The 22,672-nt window shown below is 37.8% G+C and overlaps 1 protein-coding gene across 2 annotated transcripts in view; it reads left to right on the plus strand.

The window, feature by feature from the left end:
• CTTNBP2 (cortactin binding protein 2) overlaps positions 1-22,672 on the plus strand; it is a 167,020-nt gene that overhangs the window by 79,923 nt on the left and 64,425 nt on the right. The window contains exons 4-6 of one of the 2 annotated variants that reach the window (XM_057549875.1): positions 8,649-10,278; positions 16,597-16,800; positions 18,239-18,338. In XM_057549875.1, coding sequence (XP_057405858.1) covers positions 8,649-10,278; positions 16,597-16,800; positions 18,239-18,338 — 1,934 coding nt within the window. Of the gene's footprint in view, positions 1-8,648; positions 10,279-16,596; positions 16,801-18,238; positions 18,339-22,672 lie in introns of those variants that run through there. The other variant, XM_028162061.2, reaches the window with a different exon arrangement.

Below are 22,672 nucleotides of genomic sequence, written 5' to 3' on the forward strand. Positions count from 1 at the left end.
ACTATTGTTTATAGCTTTTAAAGAGATATTTATATTAAAGTGAAATTCACATCTTAAGCACACAAATTGATGTTTTAAAAATGCATATACTTGTGTAAGCTGTACCCCTTACAAGATAGAAAATGTTTCCATTACCACAGAGAGTTTCCTGGAGTGTCTTCTCCATAAATCCCTCCCCCACTTCAGGCAGCCACTGAACACTCTTCTGATTTTCTCATCATGGATTAGTCTTACCTCTATACTACAACTTCAGGTAAATGATGACTGTAGTTAAATAATAAGCCTTAAATGTACAAACCTCAAGTCTTTCAACTTTGTTATTTTATTTTAATTTATTTATTTATGGCTGTGTTGGGTCTTCGTTTCTGTGCTAGGGCGTTCTCCAGTTGCAGCGAGCGGGGGCCACTCTCAGTCGCGGTGCGCGGGCCTCTCACTATCGCGGCCTCTCCCGTTGCGGAGCACAGGCTCCAGACGCGCAGGCTCAGTAGTTGTGGCTCACGGGCCTAACCGCTCCGTGGCATGTGGGATCTTCCCAGACCAGGGCTCGAACCCGTGTCCCCTGCATTGGCAGGCAGACTCTCAACCACTGCGCCACCAGGGAAGCCCAACTTTGTTATTATTTATAAAAATTGTTCTGGCTGTTCTAGATCGTTTGCATTTCCATAAAAATTTAAAATCAGTTTGTTGGTTTCTCTGAGAGTTTTCAGGGATTGAAGTTTCATTGACCCTTTAATATGTTGAGAATTGACATCTTTAACAAAATTGAGTCTTCCAACCCATGATTATAGTATTTTTCTTCATTTTTTTCAGGTCTTCATGGTTTCTTCTAGCAGTGTTTTACTGTTTTTAGTTTAGTAGTCTTAAATGTCTTTTGTTGGGTTTATTTCTAAATATTTGATGCTATTATAAACACAATTAAGTTTTTGCCAAACATTTGTTGCTAGTATACAGGTATTCAATTGATTTTTTGTATGTTGACATTGTATCCTGTGATCTTGCTAATCTTGCTTATTAGTTTTAGCAGTTGTTTTGTATGTTTTATATGATTTTGTAGGTAAACAAGCATGTTACCTATGAACAGAACCCATTTGACTTTTTCCTTTCCAAATTGCCTGCCTTCCTCTTTTCCTTTTTTTCCCCAATCATTGCGCCGACTAGAACCTCCAATACAATGTTGAACAGAAATAGTGAGAGCAGACTTCAGAGGCTTTTCCTTTACTTAGGGAGAAAACAGTCTGTTTCATGGTTAAGTATGATGTTAGCTGTACTTTGTTATAGATGCCCTTTATCTCATTAAGGTTTCATTCTATTCTTTGTTGAGTGGTTTTTATCATGATTGAGTTTTGAATTTTGCAAAATGGTTTATCTGCATCTATTGCTGTGGCCATGGTTTTGAGCTTTATTCTTTTAATATGATGAATCACACTAATTGATTTTCAAATATTAAACCAACTTGGATTCCTGAGGTGAACTTCAGTGGGTCACCTTTTATTACTCTTTTTAAATATTGCTGGATTCAGTTTGCCTATATTTTGCTAAGGAGTTTTGTGTGTGTGTTCATGAGTGATAATTTTTCTGTAAATTTTAAAACAATACTTGACTGGTTTTGATATGAAAGTAATCCTGGATTCATAAAGGAAAATGGAAGCATTTTCTTCTTTATTTTCTGAAAGGGCATGTATAAATTTGGCTTTCTTTAATGTTTGGTAGAAGTCACTAGTAAATCCATATGAGTTAGAGGTTTTCTTTAGGGGAAAATTTTTATTTGTGAATTCAGTTTCTCATAATGATATAAAGCTATTTCAATCTTTTATTCCATTTTATGTCAATTCTGAAAGTTGTGTGTTTCAGAGGAATTTGATTTGTTGAATTTATTGGCACAAGGTTTTCATTATTATCCTTTTAATATTCATTCCATAGTGGTACCCCATGCTTTATTCCTTTTATTTGTAATTTGTGCTTTTCTGTATTTCTTAATCTGTTCTTTAAATGTTTAACAATATTAATGATATTTTATTTGAAAAACAACTTTTGGCCTTGTTAATTTCTCTATCATTTGTCTCTTGTATTTCATTGATTTTTACCTTTGTTATTTCTTTCCTTTTACTTTGTCTTTCATTCACCTAACTTTTCCTCGCTTCTTAAGGTAACACTTAGATGATTGATTTGAGACAACTCTTGTTTTCTAAAAAATTTTATTTAAGTGTAGTTGATTTACAATGTTGTGTTTAATTTCTTCTGTACAGCAAAGTGACTCAGTTATACATTTATATATTCTTTTCCATTATGGTTTATCACAGGATATTGACTATAGTTCCCTGTGATATACAGTAGGACCTTGTTGTTTATCCATCCTGTATATAATAGTTTGCATCTGCTAATTCCAAACTCCAGTCCTCCACCCCCACCCGCTTCCCCACCCCCAGCAAACACAAGTCTGTTTTCTATATCTGTGAGTCTGTTTTTGTTTTGTAGACAGGTTCATTTGTGTCGTATTTTAGATTGCACATGTAAGTGATATCATATGGTATTTATCTTTCTCTTTCTGACTTACTTCACTTAGTATGATAATCTCTAGGTCCATCCATGTTGTTGCAAGTAGCATTATTTCATTCTTTTTAATGGCTGAGTAATATTCCATTGTGTGTATGTATGTATGTGTATATACACACACACACACACACACACACACACACACACCCACATCTTCTTTATCTATTCGTCTGTCGTTGGATCTTCTTTATCTATTCATCTGTTGATGGACATTTAGGTTGCTTCCATGTCTTGGTTATTGTAAATAGTGCTGCTGTGAACATAGGGGTGCATGTATCTTTTCAAAATATAGTTTTGTCTGGGTATATGCCCAGGAGTGGGATTGCTGGGTCATATGGCAACTCTCTTTTTAGTTTTTTGAGGAACCTCCATACTGTTCTCCATATCGGCTGCACTAATTTACATCCCCACCAACAGTGCACGAGGGTTCCCTTTTTTCCACACGCTCTTCAGCATTTATTATTTGTAGACTTTTTAATGATATCCATTCTGACTGGTGTGAGGTGGTACCTCATTATTGTTTTGATTTGCATTTCTCTAATTAGTGGTGATGAGCATCTTTTCATGTGCCTATTGGCCATCTGTATGTCTTCTTTGGGAGAAAACTCTTCTGATGTAAGCAATTAAAGATATGTTTGTCTGTATCCTCTGCTTTATCTGCCTTTAAATACTCCTCTTTCACTGCATCCCACAAATTTTGATATTTTTTATTTTCAATCAGCCCAAGATATATTCTAACTTCCTTTGTGATTTCTTCTTAAACTTTTGTACTCTTTAGAACTATGTTTTATTTTTGAATTTTGGGGTATTATTAATATCTTATTGTGATTTATTTACAATTTAATTCTGCTGTGGTCAGAGAACATATTCTGTAACATTTTAGTCTTTTGTAATTTTTTGGTGGTTTTTAATAGCTCAGCAAGGGCATCTGGAAAGACTGCATCATCTGTAGTCCTAGGGTAATCTGTTCCGTAGTGTCAGTTAGGCCAGGTGATATTCTTAGTGTTATTTGGAGCTACTGTATTCTTGCTGATTTTTTAATCTAGATGAGAGAAAATTGTTATTATTTATGAGAGAAAATTGTCATAGATTTGTCTTTCTCCCTTCTGTCAGTTCTCGCTTCATGTATTTTGGAGATAATAATTCAGCCATCATTTATATTGTAGTTTCTCTGTATGTAATGTGTCTTTTTCTCTGGCTGCTTTCAATATCATTTCTTATCTTTGTTTTCATCAGTTTTACTATGATGTGCCTAGGTATGGTTTTCTTTATATTTATCCTGTTTTGGGATTTCTGAGCTTCGTGGATATGTAAGTTTGTTTTCTACCAAATTTTTGAATTTTGGGGCCATTTTTTTCTTTTAATATATTTTTCTTCCCCATTCTCTCTTTCTTCACCCTTTGGAAATCCAGTTATGTGGAATTTAGACCACTTTATATTGTCCTACAGGTTACTGAAGTGCTCTTCACTTTTTCTGTCCTTCTTTTCTGTGTTTCGCAATTGGATACTTTCTTTTGCTCTATTTTCAAATTCATTGTTTTTTCTTTTCTTTTTAAGTTTTCCTCTCTCAAATCTTCTATTAAGCTCATTCAGTCAACTTTTTTTTTTTTCATTTTAGATATTATGCTTTTCAGTTTTAGACTTTCCATTTGTTTCTAGTTTGCATTTCTATGCTAAGACTCCTATCCTGTTCAGTCACTGTGACTATATTTTCTTAGAAAATGGCTGCTTTAAGATTCTTGTCTGCTAATTCCAGTATAGATCATCTTAAGATCAGTTTCTGTTTGAGTACATTTCTCTTGACAGTGGATCACCTAAAATACGTTTTTTGCATGCCCAGTAATTTTTTATTGCATACTAGACATTATGGATGATGTGGTACAGAGACTGTGGATTCTGTTATCTTCTGAAGAGTGTATTTCTAGTAAGTGGTTAACCTGGTTAGATTCATACTCCGAACTCTGGCTTTTTGCAGTTGGCAATAGCTGAAGTATTTGCTCAGTTCTCCATTCAGCAGCCACCTCTGTCATTCAGTATGGAATCTCTCCTACGAATGTGTAATTCAAGAGTTAACCAGTGATGCTGGTGAGGTTAGTTGCAGTGGCTCCAGTTTCATCCTCTGGCTCCTCAGGCCACTGTAAGGGGTGCTTTTTGCTTGAGCTCCTGCTGCCAGAGCTGTCAGCACAGGGAATAGCCCTCACTTGAAAAGCTATACAAGGGGAAATCTCATCCAGTGCTGTTGACTTCTTCCTAATGGGAAGGTGTACTCCTCTCCTATTTTTATCACTTTTATTGCTCTCCAGAGCCTTCAAATAGTTATTTTCTTAATATGTTTTCAAATGTTTATCGTTATTATCTGCAGGAGAAGATAGTCTAATAAAAGTTGTTTCACCATTACTGTTAGTGGAACTTTCTCTGATGTACTTTGTATTGTTATATTATAATTGCTATCAAACTTATAAAAACATCATCTGTATGTTTAATATGGTCAACTCTCTAGATCTTTGTTTGCCTGTAAATGTGTTTTCAGAGAAAAAACACTGTGTAAAACTGACATTTTTAAATAGCACGAATAGTTATTATGTTATGAAATGAAAACTTAACATTTTTTAGTGCCAGGCACAATGGTAAATACTTTACATGTGTTTGCCTCATTTAATCCTATAATGTAATGACTATCATTGCTCTATTGTGCAGATAAGAGAACCAAACAGAACTGATCTTTAGAGGGAAAACTTATCAAAGTGACACGTCCAAGAAGTTGGGATTAGAACTTAGTACTATAGTTCTTACTCTTTCAAGGACAAGAACTTTGTCTCTGGGCCAGAATAGTCAAGGAATTTTTTTTAATATAAAAATTATGTTTTAAGTATGGGAATATGTTTATATACTGATTGGAAGGAGCTGATACAGAGGAAGACGTTTAATATTTATAAAGAGCAGTGTGATCACTGATGGAGCAAGTCAGAGGTGACAGGGAGTAATGAAGTTAATTGTTGAAGAAAGTCTGACCTTCAGCAGATGGAAACCTCTCTCCCTTAGAGTGAAGGGAAGGACATATGGATTGGAGTGGCTATAAAAAAGCTTAAGGGACGAGACAGGATGTAGAGGGAGTGAGTTAGTCTGAATTTTCTTGATAAAAGAGTCTATTAGGGTAGACTGAGAGTCTCTTGAGTTGTCATTGGGTGAAGTATTGGGGAGAGTAGCAGAGGTTTAAATATTCCCTGATGTAGTAAATGGTAGAGGAGGCTAAACAGAGTTAGGTAGAGTGATTGATGATTGGGGCTCAGAGCTCAATTGAGTTTGGAACCATGTGTTGTAGGTGCATCAGTTATGTGGTTTCCTCTGTGCTATGCTATCTGTAATGAGATTAAAAAGACTCATGTTCCTCCAAGATAGGATTTATAAGGCACAAATGATGGAAGGACAAAGATGCAGAAGAATTATGGGTGCTTTTATAGGAGTATAGTTTTCTGTATAAATATCTGAGATTAGTTGAGTTGATCTCCTGTTGGAAGTCTTTAATTTGATTCTAAAATGTAAGATGAAAGTTATTTCAAAAGTAAAGTGTGATGACCCATAGTATAGAAATACCATGGGCAGCATGTGTGATGTGGTGGGAAAAACTTGAGACAGTAGGAGACCTGAATGAGTGCCGGGATCCTGACACGGAATAACTGGATGACGTCAGGGAAATCACCAACTTGGCCTCTAGTTAGTTGTTTTATAAAGTGCAGGTAGCCCTTAAATTCTACAAGAAAACTTTTTTTTCCACCTTCAGAGATAAATTAGGAAAATCATATTTTAAAAATAAGCTGAAAATTGACCTGATATGTGCTTTTTCCTATGTTGCTATAAGAATTTGGAAGGGGAGGGGGTAATACAAAACATATTTAATATTTTCTTTATAGCTCTAATTTTCTGTATGCCTTCCATAGCAACCTATTGCTTGATGCATTTAGAAGAGTTAAAAGTGCTTTAACTATTAATAAGTCCAATTTTCTGTGAGGCACCCAGATGAATAAAATATACATATACATCTAGTATAGGACAGAACTATTGTTTCCCAAATCTTACGTAATCTACTTATGAAGTCACCCCCAAATTTTGTATAGTAGAATAGAGTGTATGTGTATGGACAGTTGTCTCTAATTATTCTTGGGGAATTATCTGTATTCCTGAGCACCTCTTTATAGGACCCATTGCATTGCTATTCGGACTTCCTCAAAGCAGGAAGAATCCCAAAGTAGATGAATAATACCTCTGACTGCTCGTTGGGCAGTGAGCCGTTCTCTGCTTTTGGTCTCGTGCGTGGCTGAGAGGGATGGGGTAATGGATTTCATGGTGAGGAACAGGAGCACATTCTCAATTGATGGATCATGCGAACGTCTCCTTCCTCTGTTACTGATGCCTTGGAACTGGCTTGAATAATTCCTGTCTCTCTTGAGAGTATATTTGTGTTTAACATCTGGGGGTTGGGGGAGTCCTTTCCATGTCTTTAATCAGGTAGATCTACTTTAACCTTAAACTGTAAGGCCCTTTATGGACCACCAAGGGAAAGTTTCTCTAGTTGAGAAGGTAAGGCATGTGGATCGGCCTGACTACTACATCCCAGCTTGGGATGTATCCCTCACAAGCACCTCATGGCAGATGTTTCCTGGAGAGAAGTGAGAAACCTGGGCGAACATGTTAGAATAGTGCATCTGTAAGGCCTTCGTATCCAAAAAGTCCATCAGCCTTTGGAAGTTTGATGTCTATGTGAACTGTGTTAATTTCATTCATTCAATCAATAATTTATTAAGCACCACTGTGTGCCAGAGACTGTTCTAGGTCTTGGGGACACAGCAGCAAAGAAGACACAGTCCCTGCCCTCGTGGAGTCCTGTTCTAGTCGAGGTAGGCAGGTGCTAACCAAAGAGTGATAAGTACAAGGGTGGGAAGGACTGTTGTCTTCCACAGGATGGTGAGGGCAGCCTCGCTGTGAAGGTGACAGTTGAGCAGAGTCCTGAAGGAAGTAAAAGAGCCAGGCTTTTGTGCCGTTGGGTGTTCTTATGCATATTAGAAAACCCCACCTGGAGGTTTAAAAGTTTTTAAAAGCTTCTTCTCTATGTTGATCAGTTAAGCAAATGTTGCTTTGGAAAGCCTAAATCCTAGGGACTTGTGGCTCAGTGAGCAGACAGAGCCTTTTCCTAAAGGAAAACGCGCCCTTCTTTCCAGGCAGATACAAGCCCAGGCCTGGGCAGATGCGTGGTGAGAAGGCAGAGCTGGATTTCGGTCCCTCTCACCCCTGCAGCCAGTCACCCTTGTGCAGTGCAGACTCCTCAGTGCAGGCGCCCTGTGTGATGGGTTGTGGTGGAATTTCTCGGCAGGGAGAGCAGCAAGATCAGAGATGCTGAGGCAGGATGATGTTCAAGAAACATCAGGGAGACCAGTGTCATGGGAGCCAAGTGGGCAAAGTGGGATTGAAGGAGATGAGGTCAGACTTGGGGTTCACTGATACTGATTGTATTTCTAATAAGATATTTCTTATATATTAGTTCAAAGAACTTTCATATATGATTTTACATGATTTTTACAGCAAGCTATCATAAGCTCAAAGAAGTTTACAAAAAACTAAGTAATATGATTAGCAAGTATAGGAGTTTAAAAATTAACTGAAGTCCTCTGTTTTCAGCACTTTTTATTATACAGTGCCTCAAAGATTAGTAATTTTAAGGCATTAAACCTTAAAAAAAAAACACAAAAAAAACAGTTCCCTAACAGAGTTCTGTTTTTATAAAAGCAGACCTTGCTGAATTCTGTGTTGTGATTTGAAGCATCAGGTAACTGTTCTCCTTTTCTACAGTTAACTTTAATACATTAAAATTTTTTTTTCTGTTGCTGTAATTTAGATGTTCTTTGTAAAACCGTTTACATCTATTTTCTCATTTTAATGAGTCTCTAAAATATTATCTGTCATCTCACAACACATCTCAGAAATGTGGCACTTTAACTCAAACCATGTAATTGTTACAAAATTAATAAAAATCTCTCCACTTCTTTGGCTGAAAGAATCCTCTGCCTGTTAATCAGGGCTGTCCTGTGCATTTCTTTCAGCTGGAGATGGAAAAGCTTCAGCTCCAAGCCCTTGAGCAAGAACACAAGAAGCTGGCCACCCGCCTGGAGGAGGAGCGAGGCAAGAACAAGCACGTGGTCCTGATGCTGGTCAAGGAGTGCAAGCAGCTCTCGGGCAAAGTCCTAGAGGAGGCCCAGAAGCTAGAAGAGGTGATGGCCAAACTGGAAGAGGAGAAGAAAAAGACGAGCGCGTTAGAAGAGGAACTCGCCGCTGAGAAACGAAGAAGCACAGAAATGGAAGCTCAGATGGAAAAGCAGCTCTCAGAGTTTGACACAGAGCGGGAACAGCTTCGTGCCAAGCTGCACCGAGAAGAAGCACACACCACTGACCTCAAAGAGGAGATAGACAAGATGAAGAAGATGATCGAGCAACTGAAAAGGGGAAATGACAGCAAACCCAGCCTCTCTCTCCCCCGGAAGACAAAAGATAGACGTTTGGTCTCTATATCTGTGGGAACAGAGGGACCGATGACAAGATCTGTTGCGTGCCAGACAGACCTAGTGATAGAGAGCACTGACCCCGTGAAGAAGTCACCTTTGACCGTGCCTGTAAAGCCTGCCATGGGGAGCCCCCTAGTTTCCGCCAATGCGAAGGGGAATGCGTGTGCCAGTGCCGACTTGGTCAGGCCAGGTATCGACAGGCAGGCTTCCCACGGTGACTTGACTGGCTCCTCTCTGCCCACTGTCCCACCTCCAAGCGCAAACAGAATTGAGGAGAATGGACCGAGCAGCAGCTCAACACCAGATTTAACCAGTAGCGCATCCCCACTTCCCAGCACGGCCGCCCCGGCCGCCGGGCACACACCCGCCCCACCTCCTCACAGTTTACATTCACCGTGTGCCAACGCGCCTCTGCATCCAGGCCTGAACCCGCGAATCCAAGCAGCTCGGTTTCGATTTCAGGGCAATGCTAATGACCCAGACCAAAACGGAAACACCCCCCAAAGTCCTCCATCCAGAGATGTATCTCCTACAAGTCGTGACAACCTAGTGGCCAAACAGCTAGCTCGGAATACTGTGACCCAAGCACTGTCAAGATTTACGAGCCCTCCAGCGGGAACGCCCCCGAGACCTGGAGTGCCCCCCGCGGGGGACGTTGGCACCTACCCCCCGGTCGGTCGGACCAGTTTAAAGACTCCCAGTGCCGCACGAGTTGACAGAGGAAACCCTCCTCCCATCCCTCCCAAAAAGCCAGGGCTCTCCCACACTCCTTCTCCGCCGCACCCGCAGCTCAAGGTTGTCATGGATAGCAGCAGGGCCTCCAGTGCAGGGGCCAAAGTTGATAACAAAACTGTGGCTTCGCCTCCTTCCAGTTTGCCACAAGGGAACAGGGTAATAAGTGAGGAGAATCTCCTTAAGTCTTCCTCCCCTCAGCTGCCACCAAAACCATCCATAGATTTAACTGTGGCCCCTGCAGGCTGTGCCGTTTCAGCCCTGGCCACGTCTCAGGTGGGTGCCTGGCCTGCTGAAACCCCTGGACTGAACCAACCTGCATGTTCAGAAAGTTCCCTTGTCATTCCCACCACCATTGCCTTTCGCTCTTCCATAAACCCTGTTAGTGCCTCATCCTGTAGAGCAGGTGCCTCAGACAGCCTCCTGGTAACAGCATCAGGTAAAGGGATTGGAATGTTATACCCTTCTTTAAGAATGTGGCCTGTCCTCTCACTTGCCTTTGTTTCCTTCACATTGTCTTGAAACTTTTTTTTTAATTTGATACTTTTTTTTTTTTTCCTATTTCTTTCCTCTCTTTTTTTTTTTTTTTTTTCTCTAAAGGCTCCGGGGTATGGTGATTCATCTTGCTATATGAATTGTGGTTTTGTTATGCTAAGTGTTGTCTTCTTTTAAAAATAACCTGAAAGTAGTGGTTTGGAGCACACAGAGACCATTAATTTAGAGAGACTGAAGCATTTCCATGGGAGGAAGGGCTCGTCCTTCTTATTAAATATCTATCTCAGAAGACTTCACTATTAGTGAGCCCTTGCCAGACAGTATGTGTTCAGTTCTGTCCCTTCTGAGATGACATTTGAAAGAATGCTTTCAAGTAGTTATTAACACTACAGTCAACCTTGGATTATCAAATTGATTTAGAGGTGTTCTGTAATTGGTATATCCTAAGTTTTAATATCAGTTTGGTGTTTACTTTTTTTAACCTCAAAAATAGTGTATATATTTGTAAATCTCTGTTCTAAGTTTAGTTTATTTCAGAAGTTATTTAGAGCTGTCATCTTCTAACACTTGAGCACAGATGGATAACATAGCATGTGGGCTATATTAGAGAAGGTTTCCATTGCAGATGTGGTTTATGAAGTCACCAAATCTGGGACTCTTGAACAAAGAATCGATAAAGAACTGGATTTTTCCCTTTCGTTATATAGTGCTAGAGGAAGCATTGCTTTTTATTGGCATTCATCTTTCACTGAGTAAATGTGGCTCTAAAATACTATTACGGTGTCACAGTTCTGTTGAAACTTTGCAGGGTCTCTTCTACCCCAGGATCTTAGTGGTTAGTAGAGACTACTGGTTCTAATGAGAGAGAACTTTAAGAGTTAAAGGAAGATTTGAGCTGTGTTATATTTAAAATTAAGGGAGAAGCATGGGAATAGGAAAAACAGTACTGTACTTGCTAATTATCAGGTAATGAGAGCAGTATAATGGGACTTATTTATCCAATTATAAGCTGTCTCCTTGAAATTAAGCTCTTTGAGAGGCTAGATTCATATTTTAAGGGGCAAAATTGGGAATTGGAAACAGCATGGACTTTGATGTCAGTCAGATCTGCCTTGGAATCTAGGCCCTGCCATTTACAGCTGTGTGTTTTGGGGGATTTTTCTTGAACTGAGCAACTTTTCTCATCCTTAACGTGGAGCTTATGCTGCTCATATTGGGGAGGGTGGCTGTTAGGAGGATTTAATATCATAACGTACAAAGAGCATGGTATTGAGCTTAGAGCAGCCTGAGTGATGAGCAAAAAGAGGTGATATTACTGCTTCAATTTACTGTTGCTGAAAGCATTTTTGAAAATTTGCTTTAGAATTGACTCTGGTATTGCTTTGGGATGTCTTTCCAGGCATTGAGCATTCCATATTTTTTTTTAATCTAAAATGGTATTACTGAGCTGGATGGCCTTTCTCATGGCCTAAAATGATGTTAGCTGTTTCCCACAAGTTAAATCCACCCTCAAAAGAGGAATTTTTGCTACCATTCAGGAGCATCAGAGAATGTGCTGTAATGACTTAAGGTAGTTGCAAAACACAAGTTCCAAAAATGTTTGGGGACGTGGCAGTGCTGTTGACCTAAATGCATAGACTATAAAACAGAAAACACTTTCTGGGATATATGAATTTTGCCAGTTTTTTTAAAAATACAAAGCCATCTTTGCTTTATACCCCAATGCTTTGCCAGTAGTTGCCTTGGTCATTACTGTGCTCCAGGGTTCAGCTCCAAATGCCCTTTGTTTTCCGTGGAAAAGCTTTAAAATCAGGATCCGTGACTGAAGAACTTTTGACAGCAGGATTTTAAGTTAACCTTTAAAGTCAGAGAATTCCTAGTCCATTATTTATTCACTAAAATGCCCTGCCTAGGATACAGTGGGATTTTGGATAAAGGAACCATAACTCCTCTGAAAAAACGCCTTTGCTTGTGTCTAGAGAGCAAAAGAGGATAAATAGTGGACCCAAAGAAATAGCAGTCACTGAAGATCCGTGAAACTGGTTCCTCATTTTCTGTTCTCTGATTTTGCAGTTTGGCCAAAATATTCTTAGAACTGCAGGATTGCATTTGGTGCGGTAACAGGCTTCTTTGTCGTTTGATTATAAGGTATAGTTTATTAGGAGAAAATGGAGGCAGTGGAAGTTGTTAGTCATCAGCAAGAATTCACTGAACATCCGTTCTATTGGGGGGATAGAAATGTTATTGCAGTTACATAGTTGGGGTGTATAACTCAACCGTGGATGTAGGTCAACCTAAACTTTCCAAATGAGATATAGGATTTCGACTGTTTTCCACTTAGATGCCCCTATTTTTGCTGCTGTGCTCGCTGCAACTAGGAAGCACCCTCCATCCTCCTTGACCTACCTGTGCCTGGGTGAGCATGTGCCTCGCCAAAGCATCGGCTCAGTGAAGGGTATTCATCTTGTAAATAGCCACTCATGTCATCGTGATTGGTAAGAGCAGGACATGGGGACAGAGCATGTCTATCAAATACCTGGTTGATGTGTTTTCCAATGTCGGTGGTGAAAAGAGCACTGGACTGAGTATAAAAAGGCAGCGTTAGTCCATTTCTGCTCCTTGCCATGTATTACCCTAAAGAGCAAATTCTCTCTGAGCTATGAGTTTTTCCATCTAAAAATGAAAGCACTGAACCAAAAAAGTAATAATAGTTCCAAACCAAAAGGATGTGTTAAACTTGCCTGTTGAATTTTTCAAATAGCAGTTCACTACCTCTCCCTCTTTGGAAATCTAGATCCCGTGATCTTTCAAACTCTAAAAATCTGTTTCTATGTCAGCTTATATGTATGATAAACAATTATGGTTAAATTAAAGCACTGAGGAGAATTGCAATGACGAAAGATACCACTTTAATGAATTATGTTGTAAATTACTCTAACTCGATTAGCAGTTTTATAGCCAAATGTTAAATTTTTAAATAACCTTTAAAATTCTAAACAAATTAGAATTTCTTGCTGCTGCTGACCCTGTCAAATGAACACATTTTAATTGTTAGGTGAACAGAAGCCTAAACCAGAAATCACCCCAGGCAACTGAGTTTCCATACCCTTGCAAATGTTTTTTCTGTTTTTTAAAAAAATTATTATTTGATACATTTTATTTAATTTGGTTCAGATTTTTTTCCTTAGGTAAACATATATTTAAAAAATTATCCTCCGTGTTTAATTGGCTTAAAGGCTAAGTCAGAAAATGAGATTGATCTGAGCTATGAATGAGATTAACCTTCTCCACACTCTGAAGCTGATGCCAGAAGCTGTTCTCCGCTCCTCTGCCATTGCATGTTCTGTCTGTTCCCTTCATCATTGCTCGTTCTGCCAGATGCTCACTTTTACTAATGTTTGCACATGATACTGCAAAGCTGAATGACCTTTTTCTAACATCATTAAAGTAGCTGTATGACTGCAGGTCTGTACTATCATTACTTAACCAGTCAACTAAATATTATCACTTTTATCATTGTCGGGAATTTCAAATGAACAATAAAGTCTCATGGTGAAGTTTTATTTTTCCCATCTTTATAGCAGGATTTATTATAATAACTTAAGCTTGCCTGTGGTGGGGAAAATTGAAAATGATAGTGGAGATTAAAAATGTAGTTAAACTTTAAGAATACTTGGTATTTATAAAGCATTTTTCACTTTTAAAAGATTACTAAGTGTATTGGGCTTCCCTGGTGACGCAGTGGTTGAGAATCTGCCTGCCAATGCAGGGGACACGGGTTCGAGCCCTGGTCTGGGAAGATCCCACATGCCACGGAGCAATTAGGCCCGTGAGCCACAACTACTGAGCCTGCGGGTCTGGAGCCTGTGCTCTGCAACTAGAGAGGCCGCGATAGTGAGAGGCCCGCGCACCGTGATGAAGAGTGGCCCCCGCTTGCCGCAGCTGGAGAAAGCCCTCGCACAGAAACGAAGACCCAACACAGCCAAAAATAAATAAATAAATTAAAAAAAAAATTGGGCTTTTAAAAAAAATAAATAAATAAATAAATAAATAAAAGATTACTAAGTGTATTTAAAATAAAATAAAATTGATATATATTCTTCTGGAGTTTTGTATAACAGAACTGTAAGACTCTTGAGTGGTCTAGAGATTGAGAAAATTTTTGAATAAAATATTTTGTCTTAAGATAGCTTAACATTAGAAATGGAGTTTCCCAGGAAATTATCTCCATAATGGAATATTTCCATTAAAAAAGTTAAAATATATTTATATTTTAATTGTCCCCCAAGCCTAGAATTGTATTAAAAAAAGAAAAATGAAAACAAAACCCAAAAGAATAGCAAACCATTTAATATATACCAGTTGATGTTCTTAAAAGGGTATCAAGAACTGAGACCCCTGGGGTGAGGTAGAGGGATTGAGAGAGACAGACAGAGGGAGAGACAGAGAAAGGGGACTGGGGTCAAGGTCGGGAGGGAGGAAAGGGAGAGAGACAGACAGACAGACTGACTGAGCATGACCCACAGTCCCTCCTATTCCACAGAGGACCACAGTGCCAATGCGTTCGAATTGCTTTTGTGTTTGCTTTGCAGTCAAGGTTTCATACCTTGGTGTTTATAATTTCTCTGTTTATCATCTATTTCTAATAAGTACTGATTTAATTTTTGTGGGCTTGTTTTTTTGTTTGTTTTTAAGAAAATACAAAAGGTAAAATGTACCAGAGAGGAGCCTTCTTGTAAGTATGAAGTAAAAAATCTTACTTTTGTAAGAAGAGCTAATGAATATCAATGGGAAAATATCGTAAAGTTTAGATAAATATTTAATTTTGTGAGCATTGAATTTTATGTTATTGCAGTCTAATAGGGTAAAAGCAATAAATTACTCAGAGACCCAAATAATTGATTCTGAAGATATAATATCCAGTTTTTAATAAGCAATTTCATTTGTAGAAACTGCTTTGTTTTTTTTCCCCAAAGAATCTTTAAAATACTGAGAAATACTTTGATACGCACTTTTTTTTTTAATACTTAGTGAAATAATTTAAGGACAATAATTCAAGATCCAATTATAAGAGTTTATTACATATTAATATAACACCCACGTACTTAGAATATTATCCTGTTACCAAGGTGCAGGGAATATAAAAGCTCCACTATTGTATCTTACTACAGAGAATGTTACCAGACAGAGGTAGAAGGTGTACCCCAGGAGTGAATATGTGTACATATGCCCCATATACACACCAACTTTCAGGTTTTTGGGGCTCCATAAGGAAGAAATAAAAATGACTTATTTTGAAAGTAATTGTATTTAAGGCTAAAATACACTAAATACCTATATATCATGTTAAATAAACATTTTTACTTTACTGTTTTTACAGCCTTTTGATCAAGGAAGAATTCAGAAAACTTTCCATACTATATGCAGCCGACTTCACATACTTAACAGATTCTCTTCTAAAGCTGCTAAATACTGATGAGAAATCTCTAACTATGATAACTCTTAATGACTTTTGTTAAAACTATATGGTGGAGTGTTCTGTTTTGTTGGCTGATTAAAAGTTTTTGGTACAAAATGTGAAGATGGCCAGATGACATAGTCTTCAAAATTGTGTATTGAATATTTGTGCTGGTATAGTCTATATATGTTGTGCTTCTATTAGCTCTTGACACTGAATAGAAGTTGGCTGCCCATTATTTTTTTTCCCAAATAAGGGAATTCAAGGAATGTAAATAGATTCCTTGACAGTATTTGATTCATTTCAGTGGTTTATGTAAAATTTATAATTAAGTACCTTGGAAACATTGTAGAAAAAGGAAAATTTCTATTTTTTAGAATTATCTCTATCTTATGCCTAAAGATATCTATCAGTTGATACCCAAAATTGAGGAAATCTGTACATAATTTTAAAATTCACATTGTTTTGAAACCCTGAGGAAGAGTTTGAACTTTCAAATCGAGACAGCCTTCTTAGTTTCCTAAAACCAATCACCACTTTAACACTTACCTGTGCAAGACTGACGACTAAAATTAATGTGTCACCATGTATGTTAATTTAACTAGCAGCAGATATAAGATTGAAATAACAGTACAGATTTACGCTAAAGTAAATATTAACAGATTGATAATGTTAGAAACCACATAATCCTCTAGGGGTACATGTTCGTGTGTCTGTGTGTGTGTGTCATTCAGAAAGGAGTGGGTAATATTCTGTCTCTTGACCTTGCTCCTACTGTCTAACTAGGGTCACTTTAACCCACAGGCTGGTCACCCTCCCTAACCCCTTTGCTAATGAGTGGTGGTCCTGCCCCCCTGGCTGGCAGGCCCACCCTTCTTCAGCAAGCTGCTGCCCAGGGAAATGTCACTTTATTATCAATGCTGCTTAATGAAGAAGGACTGGACATTAATTACTCCTGTGAAGATGGCCATTCTGCCTTGTATTCTGCTGCTAAGAATGGACGTACAGGTAAGATGGTGCCACCTTACCTCACTGCATCGCCCTCTTGCAAAAGGATGCAGGATCAAAAGCACCTGTAACCACTGTTACGCACAGAAGGTGGATTTAGGTTTCAAATTTTCTCTTTCAGGTAGAATAAATAACTTTTTTACGTGATTTCAAGAGTTTATAAGCATTTTAAAAATCCAAATTGGACAGTTCCGTAATAATCTAAACTTTTACTGCAGCTAGCAAAAAGTTATCTCTGTCTTATGCACAATGAAATGTATTCGGTTTGTAGAAATTTGGGGTCTAGTAACTGTACAGCACATTTTCAAATAAAGCGCCCCCCCCCATCTGTTATCGCTTTGGCCAGGACAAAATAGCTCTAATTTGTCTGTTAGAAATAGCTGGTGTCTGTGAAAGCAAAGCCTTTAGGGCTTTAGCACATGCTGCAGTGAGGGAAAGTTTTAGTAGTTAGGAAAGGTCATGGGTCTGAAATTGTTCTGTAGTTGGAACAATTTATAGTTATTTGGATTTTTTAAGAGAACGGAGAGGTTGTACAATTATAAACGACATATCGATGAAGTCGGGGAATTAATCTTGTTCCTTAAAAAGCAAATCTTATAGTCAAATATACTAAAACATACAGTAGTGCAGATAAAGAGATGATTTGATGGCAAACGCAAAGTCAGATAGTATTGCATATGTAAGCCATGTGATCCTCGGATAATTCACATAATGTGGCTTCCTTGGAAGTTTTCAGAGCTTCACTGTGTTCAAGTGGACTACATGCAAGATTCTAGTGAACTACAAGATGATAGTTCATTATTTTAAAAGTATTTTGGAGTACTTCTTCAAAAGTACTGTGGGAATTTTCTCTAATGTAAAGAAATTCAGTCTAGTTAATAACATGTGGAATGTGAGGTCTAGGTGATATTTTTGCCTGAGTCTGATGACTTTGTGTGGGTTCTCCTTCATCTTCATTCAGGGAGTTAAGTATAAGATGACCACAACATGAAAGCATTTTAAAGATTAAATTAAACATCATAAATTAAGAATTTAACTATTTAAATACAAAGAATGGTATATCAATTTGGTGAATGGATTTTGTTCTCCATCCAGTAATATTATTTTTGGGGATTGGCTGATGGGAAAACCTGGTAAAACATTTTCTGACATATGACAGTCCTTTCACTCATCAGCAACTCCTCTCCCCCCACCCCACCAAAAAAAAAAGAAAGAAATCATGTCTTGGTGAGTCTGGGGTATTACAATCCTGGGGGAAAGGGGCTGCTTTCCCTTTATAATAGTCTGTGGAGTCTCACAGCGGCCCTGAAAAAATTGTCAGACGAGCTGTGCATGAGAGAGGTCCCTTGGGGTTAGTGTTTGTCTACAGCTCGTAATGAATTTGGTTCATCATGACTCTAAGTGGGGAATTAAAATGGCTTTCTATTAAAATCCATAGACTGTGTGAGATTGCTGCTGAATGCAGAAGCCCAAGTCAATGCTGCTGATAAAAATGGCTTCACACCCTTGTGTGCTGCAGCTGCTCAGGGACATTTCAAGTAAGTGATGCTCTTAATTCTTTTTTTTTCCCCTATGAAAAGAGCCTCTTTATAATTTGCACACATATTTTAGTTCTGGCTGAATGTGTAAACTAGTGCTTAAGATCCGTTGGCAAATAAATTCAACTAAACATATTTCAGAATTTAAATGCAAAGTAGGATCCTAAATTTGCTCTTCTTTTTTTTTGTTGTTGTTGTTTGTTTTTTATACAGCAGGTTCTTATTAGTCATCAGTTTTATACACATCAGTGTATACATGTCAATCCCAATCACCCAATTCATCCCACCACCACCCCCATCCCCCTGCCGCTTTCCCCACTTGGTGTCCATACGTTTGTTCTCTACATCTGTGTCTCAACTTCTGCCCTGCAAACCAGTTCATCTGTACCATTTTTCTAGGTTCCACATACATGCGTTAATATACGATATTTGTTTTTCTCTTTCTGACTTATTTCACTCTGTATGACAGTCTCTAGATGCATCCACGTCTCAACAAATAACTCAATTTCGTTCCTTTTTATGGCTGAGTAATATTCCATTGTATATATGTACCACAACTTCTTTATCCATTTGTCGTCAATGGGCATTTCGGTTGCTTCCATGACCTGGTTATTGTAAATACTGCTGCAGTGAACATTGGGGTGCATGTATCTTTTTGAATTATGGTTTTCTCTGGGTATATGCCCCGTAGTGGGATTGCTGGATCATATGGTAATTCTATTTTTAGTTTTTTAAAGAACCTCCATACTGTTCTCCATAGTGGCTGTATCAATTTACATTCCCACCAACAATGCAAGAGGGTTCCCTTTTCTCCACACCCTCTCCAGCATTTGTTGTTTGTAGATTTTCTGATGATGCCCATTCTAACTGGTGTGAGATGATACCTCATTGTAGTTTTGATTTTCATTTCTCTAATAATTAGTGATGTTGAGCAGCTTTTCATGTGCTTCTTGGCCATCTGTATGTCTTCTTTGGAGAAATGTCTATTTAGGTCTTCTGCCCGTTTTTGGATTGAGTTGTTTGTTTCTTTAATATTGAGCTGCATGAGCTGTTTATATATTTTGGAGATTAATCCTTTGTTGATTCGTTTGCAAATATTTTCTCCCATTCTGAGGGTTGTCTTTTTGTCTTGTTTATGGTTTCCTTTGCTGTGCAAAAGCTTTGAAGTTTCATTAGGTCCCATTTGTTTATTTTTGTTTTTATTTCCATTACTCTAGGAGGTGGATCAAAAAAGGTCTTGCTGTGATTTATCTCAAAGAGTGTTCTTCCTATGTTTTCCTCTAAGAGTTTTATAGTGTCCAATCTTACATTTAGGTCTCGATTCCATTTTGAGTTTATTTTTGTGTATGGTGTTAGGGAGTGTTCTAATTTCATTCTTTTACATGTACCTGTTCAGTTTTCCCAGCACCACTTATTGAAAAGGCTGTCTTTTCTGCATTGTATATCTTTGCCTCCTTTGTCATAGATTAGTTGACCATAGGTGCGTGGGTTTATCTCTGGGCTTTCTATCTTGTTCCATTGATCTATGTTTCTGTTTTTGTACCAGTACCATATTGTCTTGATTACTGTAGCTTTGTAGTATAGTCTGAAGTCAGGAAGTCTGATTCCTCCACCTCTGTTTTTTTCCCTCAAGACTGCTTTGGCTATTCGGGGTCTTTTGTGTCTCCATACAAATTTTAAGATTATTTGTTCTAGTGCTGTAAAAACTGCCATTGAAGTTTGATAGGGATTGCATTGAATCTGTAGATTACTTTGGGTAGTATAGTCATTTTCACAATATTGAGTCTTCCAATCCAAGAACATGCTTTATCTCTCCATCTGTTGGTATCATCTTTAATTTCTTTCATCAGTGTCTTATAGTTTTCTGCATACAGGTCTTTTGTCTCCCTAGGTAGGTTTATTCCTAGGTATTTTATTCTTTTTGTTGCAATGGTAAATGGGAGTGTTTCCTTAATTTCTCTTTCAGATTTTTCATCATTAGTGTATAGGAATGCAAGAGATTTCTGTGCATTAATTTTGTATCCTGCAACTTTACCAAATTGATTGTTTAGCTTTAGTAGTTTTCTGGTGGCATTTTTAGGATTCTCTATGTATAGTATCATGTCATCTGCAAACAGTGACAGTTTTACTTCTTCTTTTCCAATTTGTATTCCTTTTATTTCTTTTTCTTCTCTGATTGCCATGGCTAGGACTTCCAAAACTATGTTGAATAATAGTGGTGAGAGTGGACATCCTTGTCTTGTTCCTGATCTTAGTGGAAATGCTTTCAGTTTTTCACCACTGAGAATGATGTTTGCTGTGGGTTTGTCATATATGGCCTTTATTATGTTGAGGTAGGTTCCCTCTATGCCCACTTTCTGGAGAGTTTTTATCAGAAATGGGTGTTGAATTTTGTCAAAAGCTTTTTCTGCATCTATTGAGATGATCATATGATTTTTGTTCTTCAATTTGTTAATATGGTGTATCACATTGATTGATTTACGTATATTGAAGAATCCTTGCATCCCTGGGATAAATCCCACTTGATCATGGTGTGTGATCCTATTAATGTGTTGTTGAATTCTGTTTGTTAGTATTTTGTTGAGGATTTTTGCATCTGTATTCATCAGTGATATTGGTCTGTAATTTTCTTTTTTTGTAGTGTCTTTGTCTGGTTTTGGTATCAGGGTGATGGTGGCCTCATAGAATGAGTTTGGGAGTGTTCCTTCCTCTGCAATTTTTTGGAAGAGTTTGAGAAGGATGGGTGTTAGCTCTTCTCTAAATGTTTGATAGAATTCACCTGTGAAGCCATCTGGTCCTGGACTTTTGTTTGTTGGAAGATTTTTAATCACAGTTTCAATTTCATTATTGTGATTGGTCTGTTCATATTTTCTATTTCTTCCTGGTTCAGTCTTGGAAGGTTATATCTTTCTGAGAATTTGTCCATTTCTTCCAGGTTGTCCATTTTATTGGCATAGAGTTGCCTGTAGTAGTCTCTTAGGATGCTTTGTATTTCTGCGGTGTCTGTTGTAACTTCTCCTTTTTCATTTCCGATTTTATTTATTTGAGTCCTCTTCCTCCTTTTCTTGATGAGTCTGGCTAATGGTTTATCAATTTTGTTTATCTTCTCAAAGAACCAGCTTTTAGTTTTATTGATCTATTGTTTTCTTTGTTTCTATTTCATTTATTTCTGCTCTGATATTTATGATTTCTTTCCTTCTGCTAACTTTGGGTTTTGTTTGTTCTTCTTTCTCCAGTTCCTTCAGGTGTAAGTTTAGATTGTTTATTTGAGATTTTTCTTGTTTCCTGAGGTAGGCTTGTATAGCTATAAACTTCCCTCTTAGAACTGCTTTTGCTGCATCCATGGGTTTTGGGTCGTCGTGTTTTCATTGTCATTTGTCTCTAGGTATTTTTTGATTTCCTCTTTAATTTCTTCAGTGATCTCTTGGTTATTTAGTAACGTATTGTTTAGCCTCCATGTGTTTGTGTTTTTTACGTTTTTTTCCTTGTAATTGGTTTCTAATCTCATAGCGTTGTGGTCAGAAAAGATGCTTGATATAATTTCAGTTTTCTTAAATTTACTGAGGCTTGATTTGTGACCCAGGATGTGATCTATCCTGGAGAATGTTCCGTGCACACTTGGAAGAGAGTGTAATCTGCTGTTTTTGGATGGAATGGCCTATAAATATCAATTAAATCTATCTGGTCTGTTGTGTCATTTAAAGCTTCTGTTTCATTATTTATTTTCATTTTGGATGATGTGTCCATTGGTGTAAGTGAGGTGTTAAAGTCCCCCACTATTATTGTGTTACTGTCGATTTCCTCTTTTATAGCTGTTAGCAGTTGCCTTATGTATTGAGGTGCTGCTATGTTGGGTGCATATATATTTATAATTGTTATATCTTCTTCTTGGATTGACTCCTTGATCATTATGTAGTGCCCTTCTTTGTCTCTTATAATAGTCTTTATTTTAAAGTCTATTTTGTCTGATATGAGAATTGCTGCTCCAGCTTTCGTTTGATTTCCATTTGCATGGAATATCTTTTCCATCCCCTCACTTTCAGTCTGTATGTGTCCCTAGGTCTGAAGTGGGTCTCTTGTAGACAGCATATATATGGGTCTTGTTTTTGTTTCTATTCAGCAAGCCTGTGTCTTTTGGTTGGAGCATTTAATCCATTTACATTTAAGGTAATTATCAATATGTATGTTCCTATGACCATTTTCTTAATTGTTTTGGGTTTGTTTTTGTAGGTCCCTTTCTTCTCTTGTGTTTCCCACTTAGAGAAGTTCCTTTAGCATTTGTTGTAAAGCTGGTTTGGTGGTGCTGAATTCTCTGAGCTTTTGTTTGTCTGTAA

Source organism: Balaenoptera acutorostrata, chromosome 7 (assembly GCF_949987535.1).
Source record: "Balaenoptera acutorostrata chromosome 7, mBalAcu1.1, whole genome shotgun sequence".
Taxonomy (NCBI): Eukaryota; Metazoa; Chordata; class Mammalia; order Artiodactyla; family Balaenopteridae; genus Balaenoptera; species Balaenoptera acutorostrata.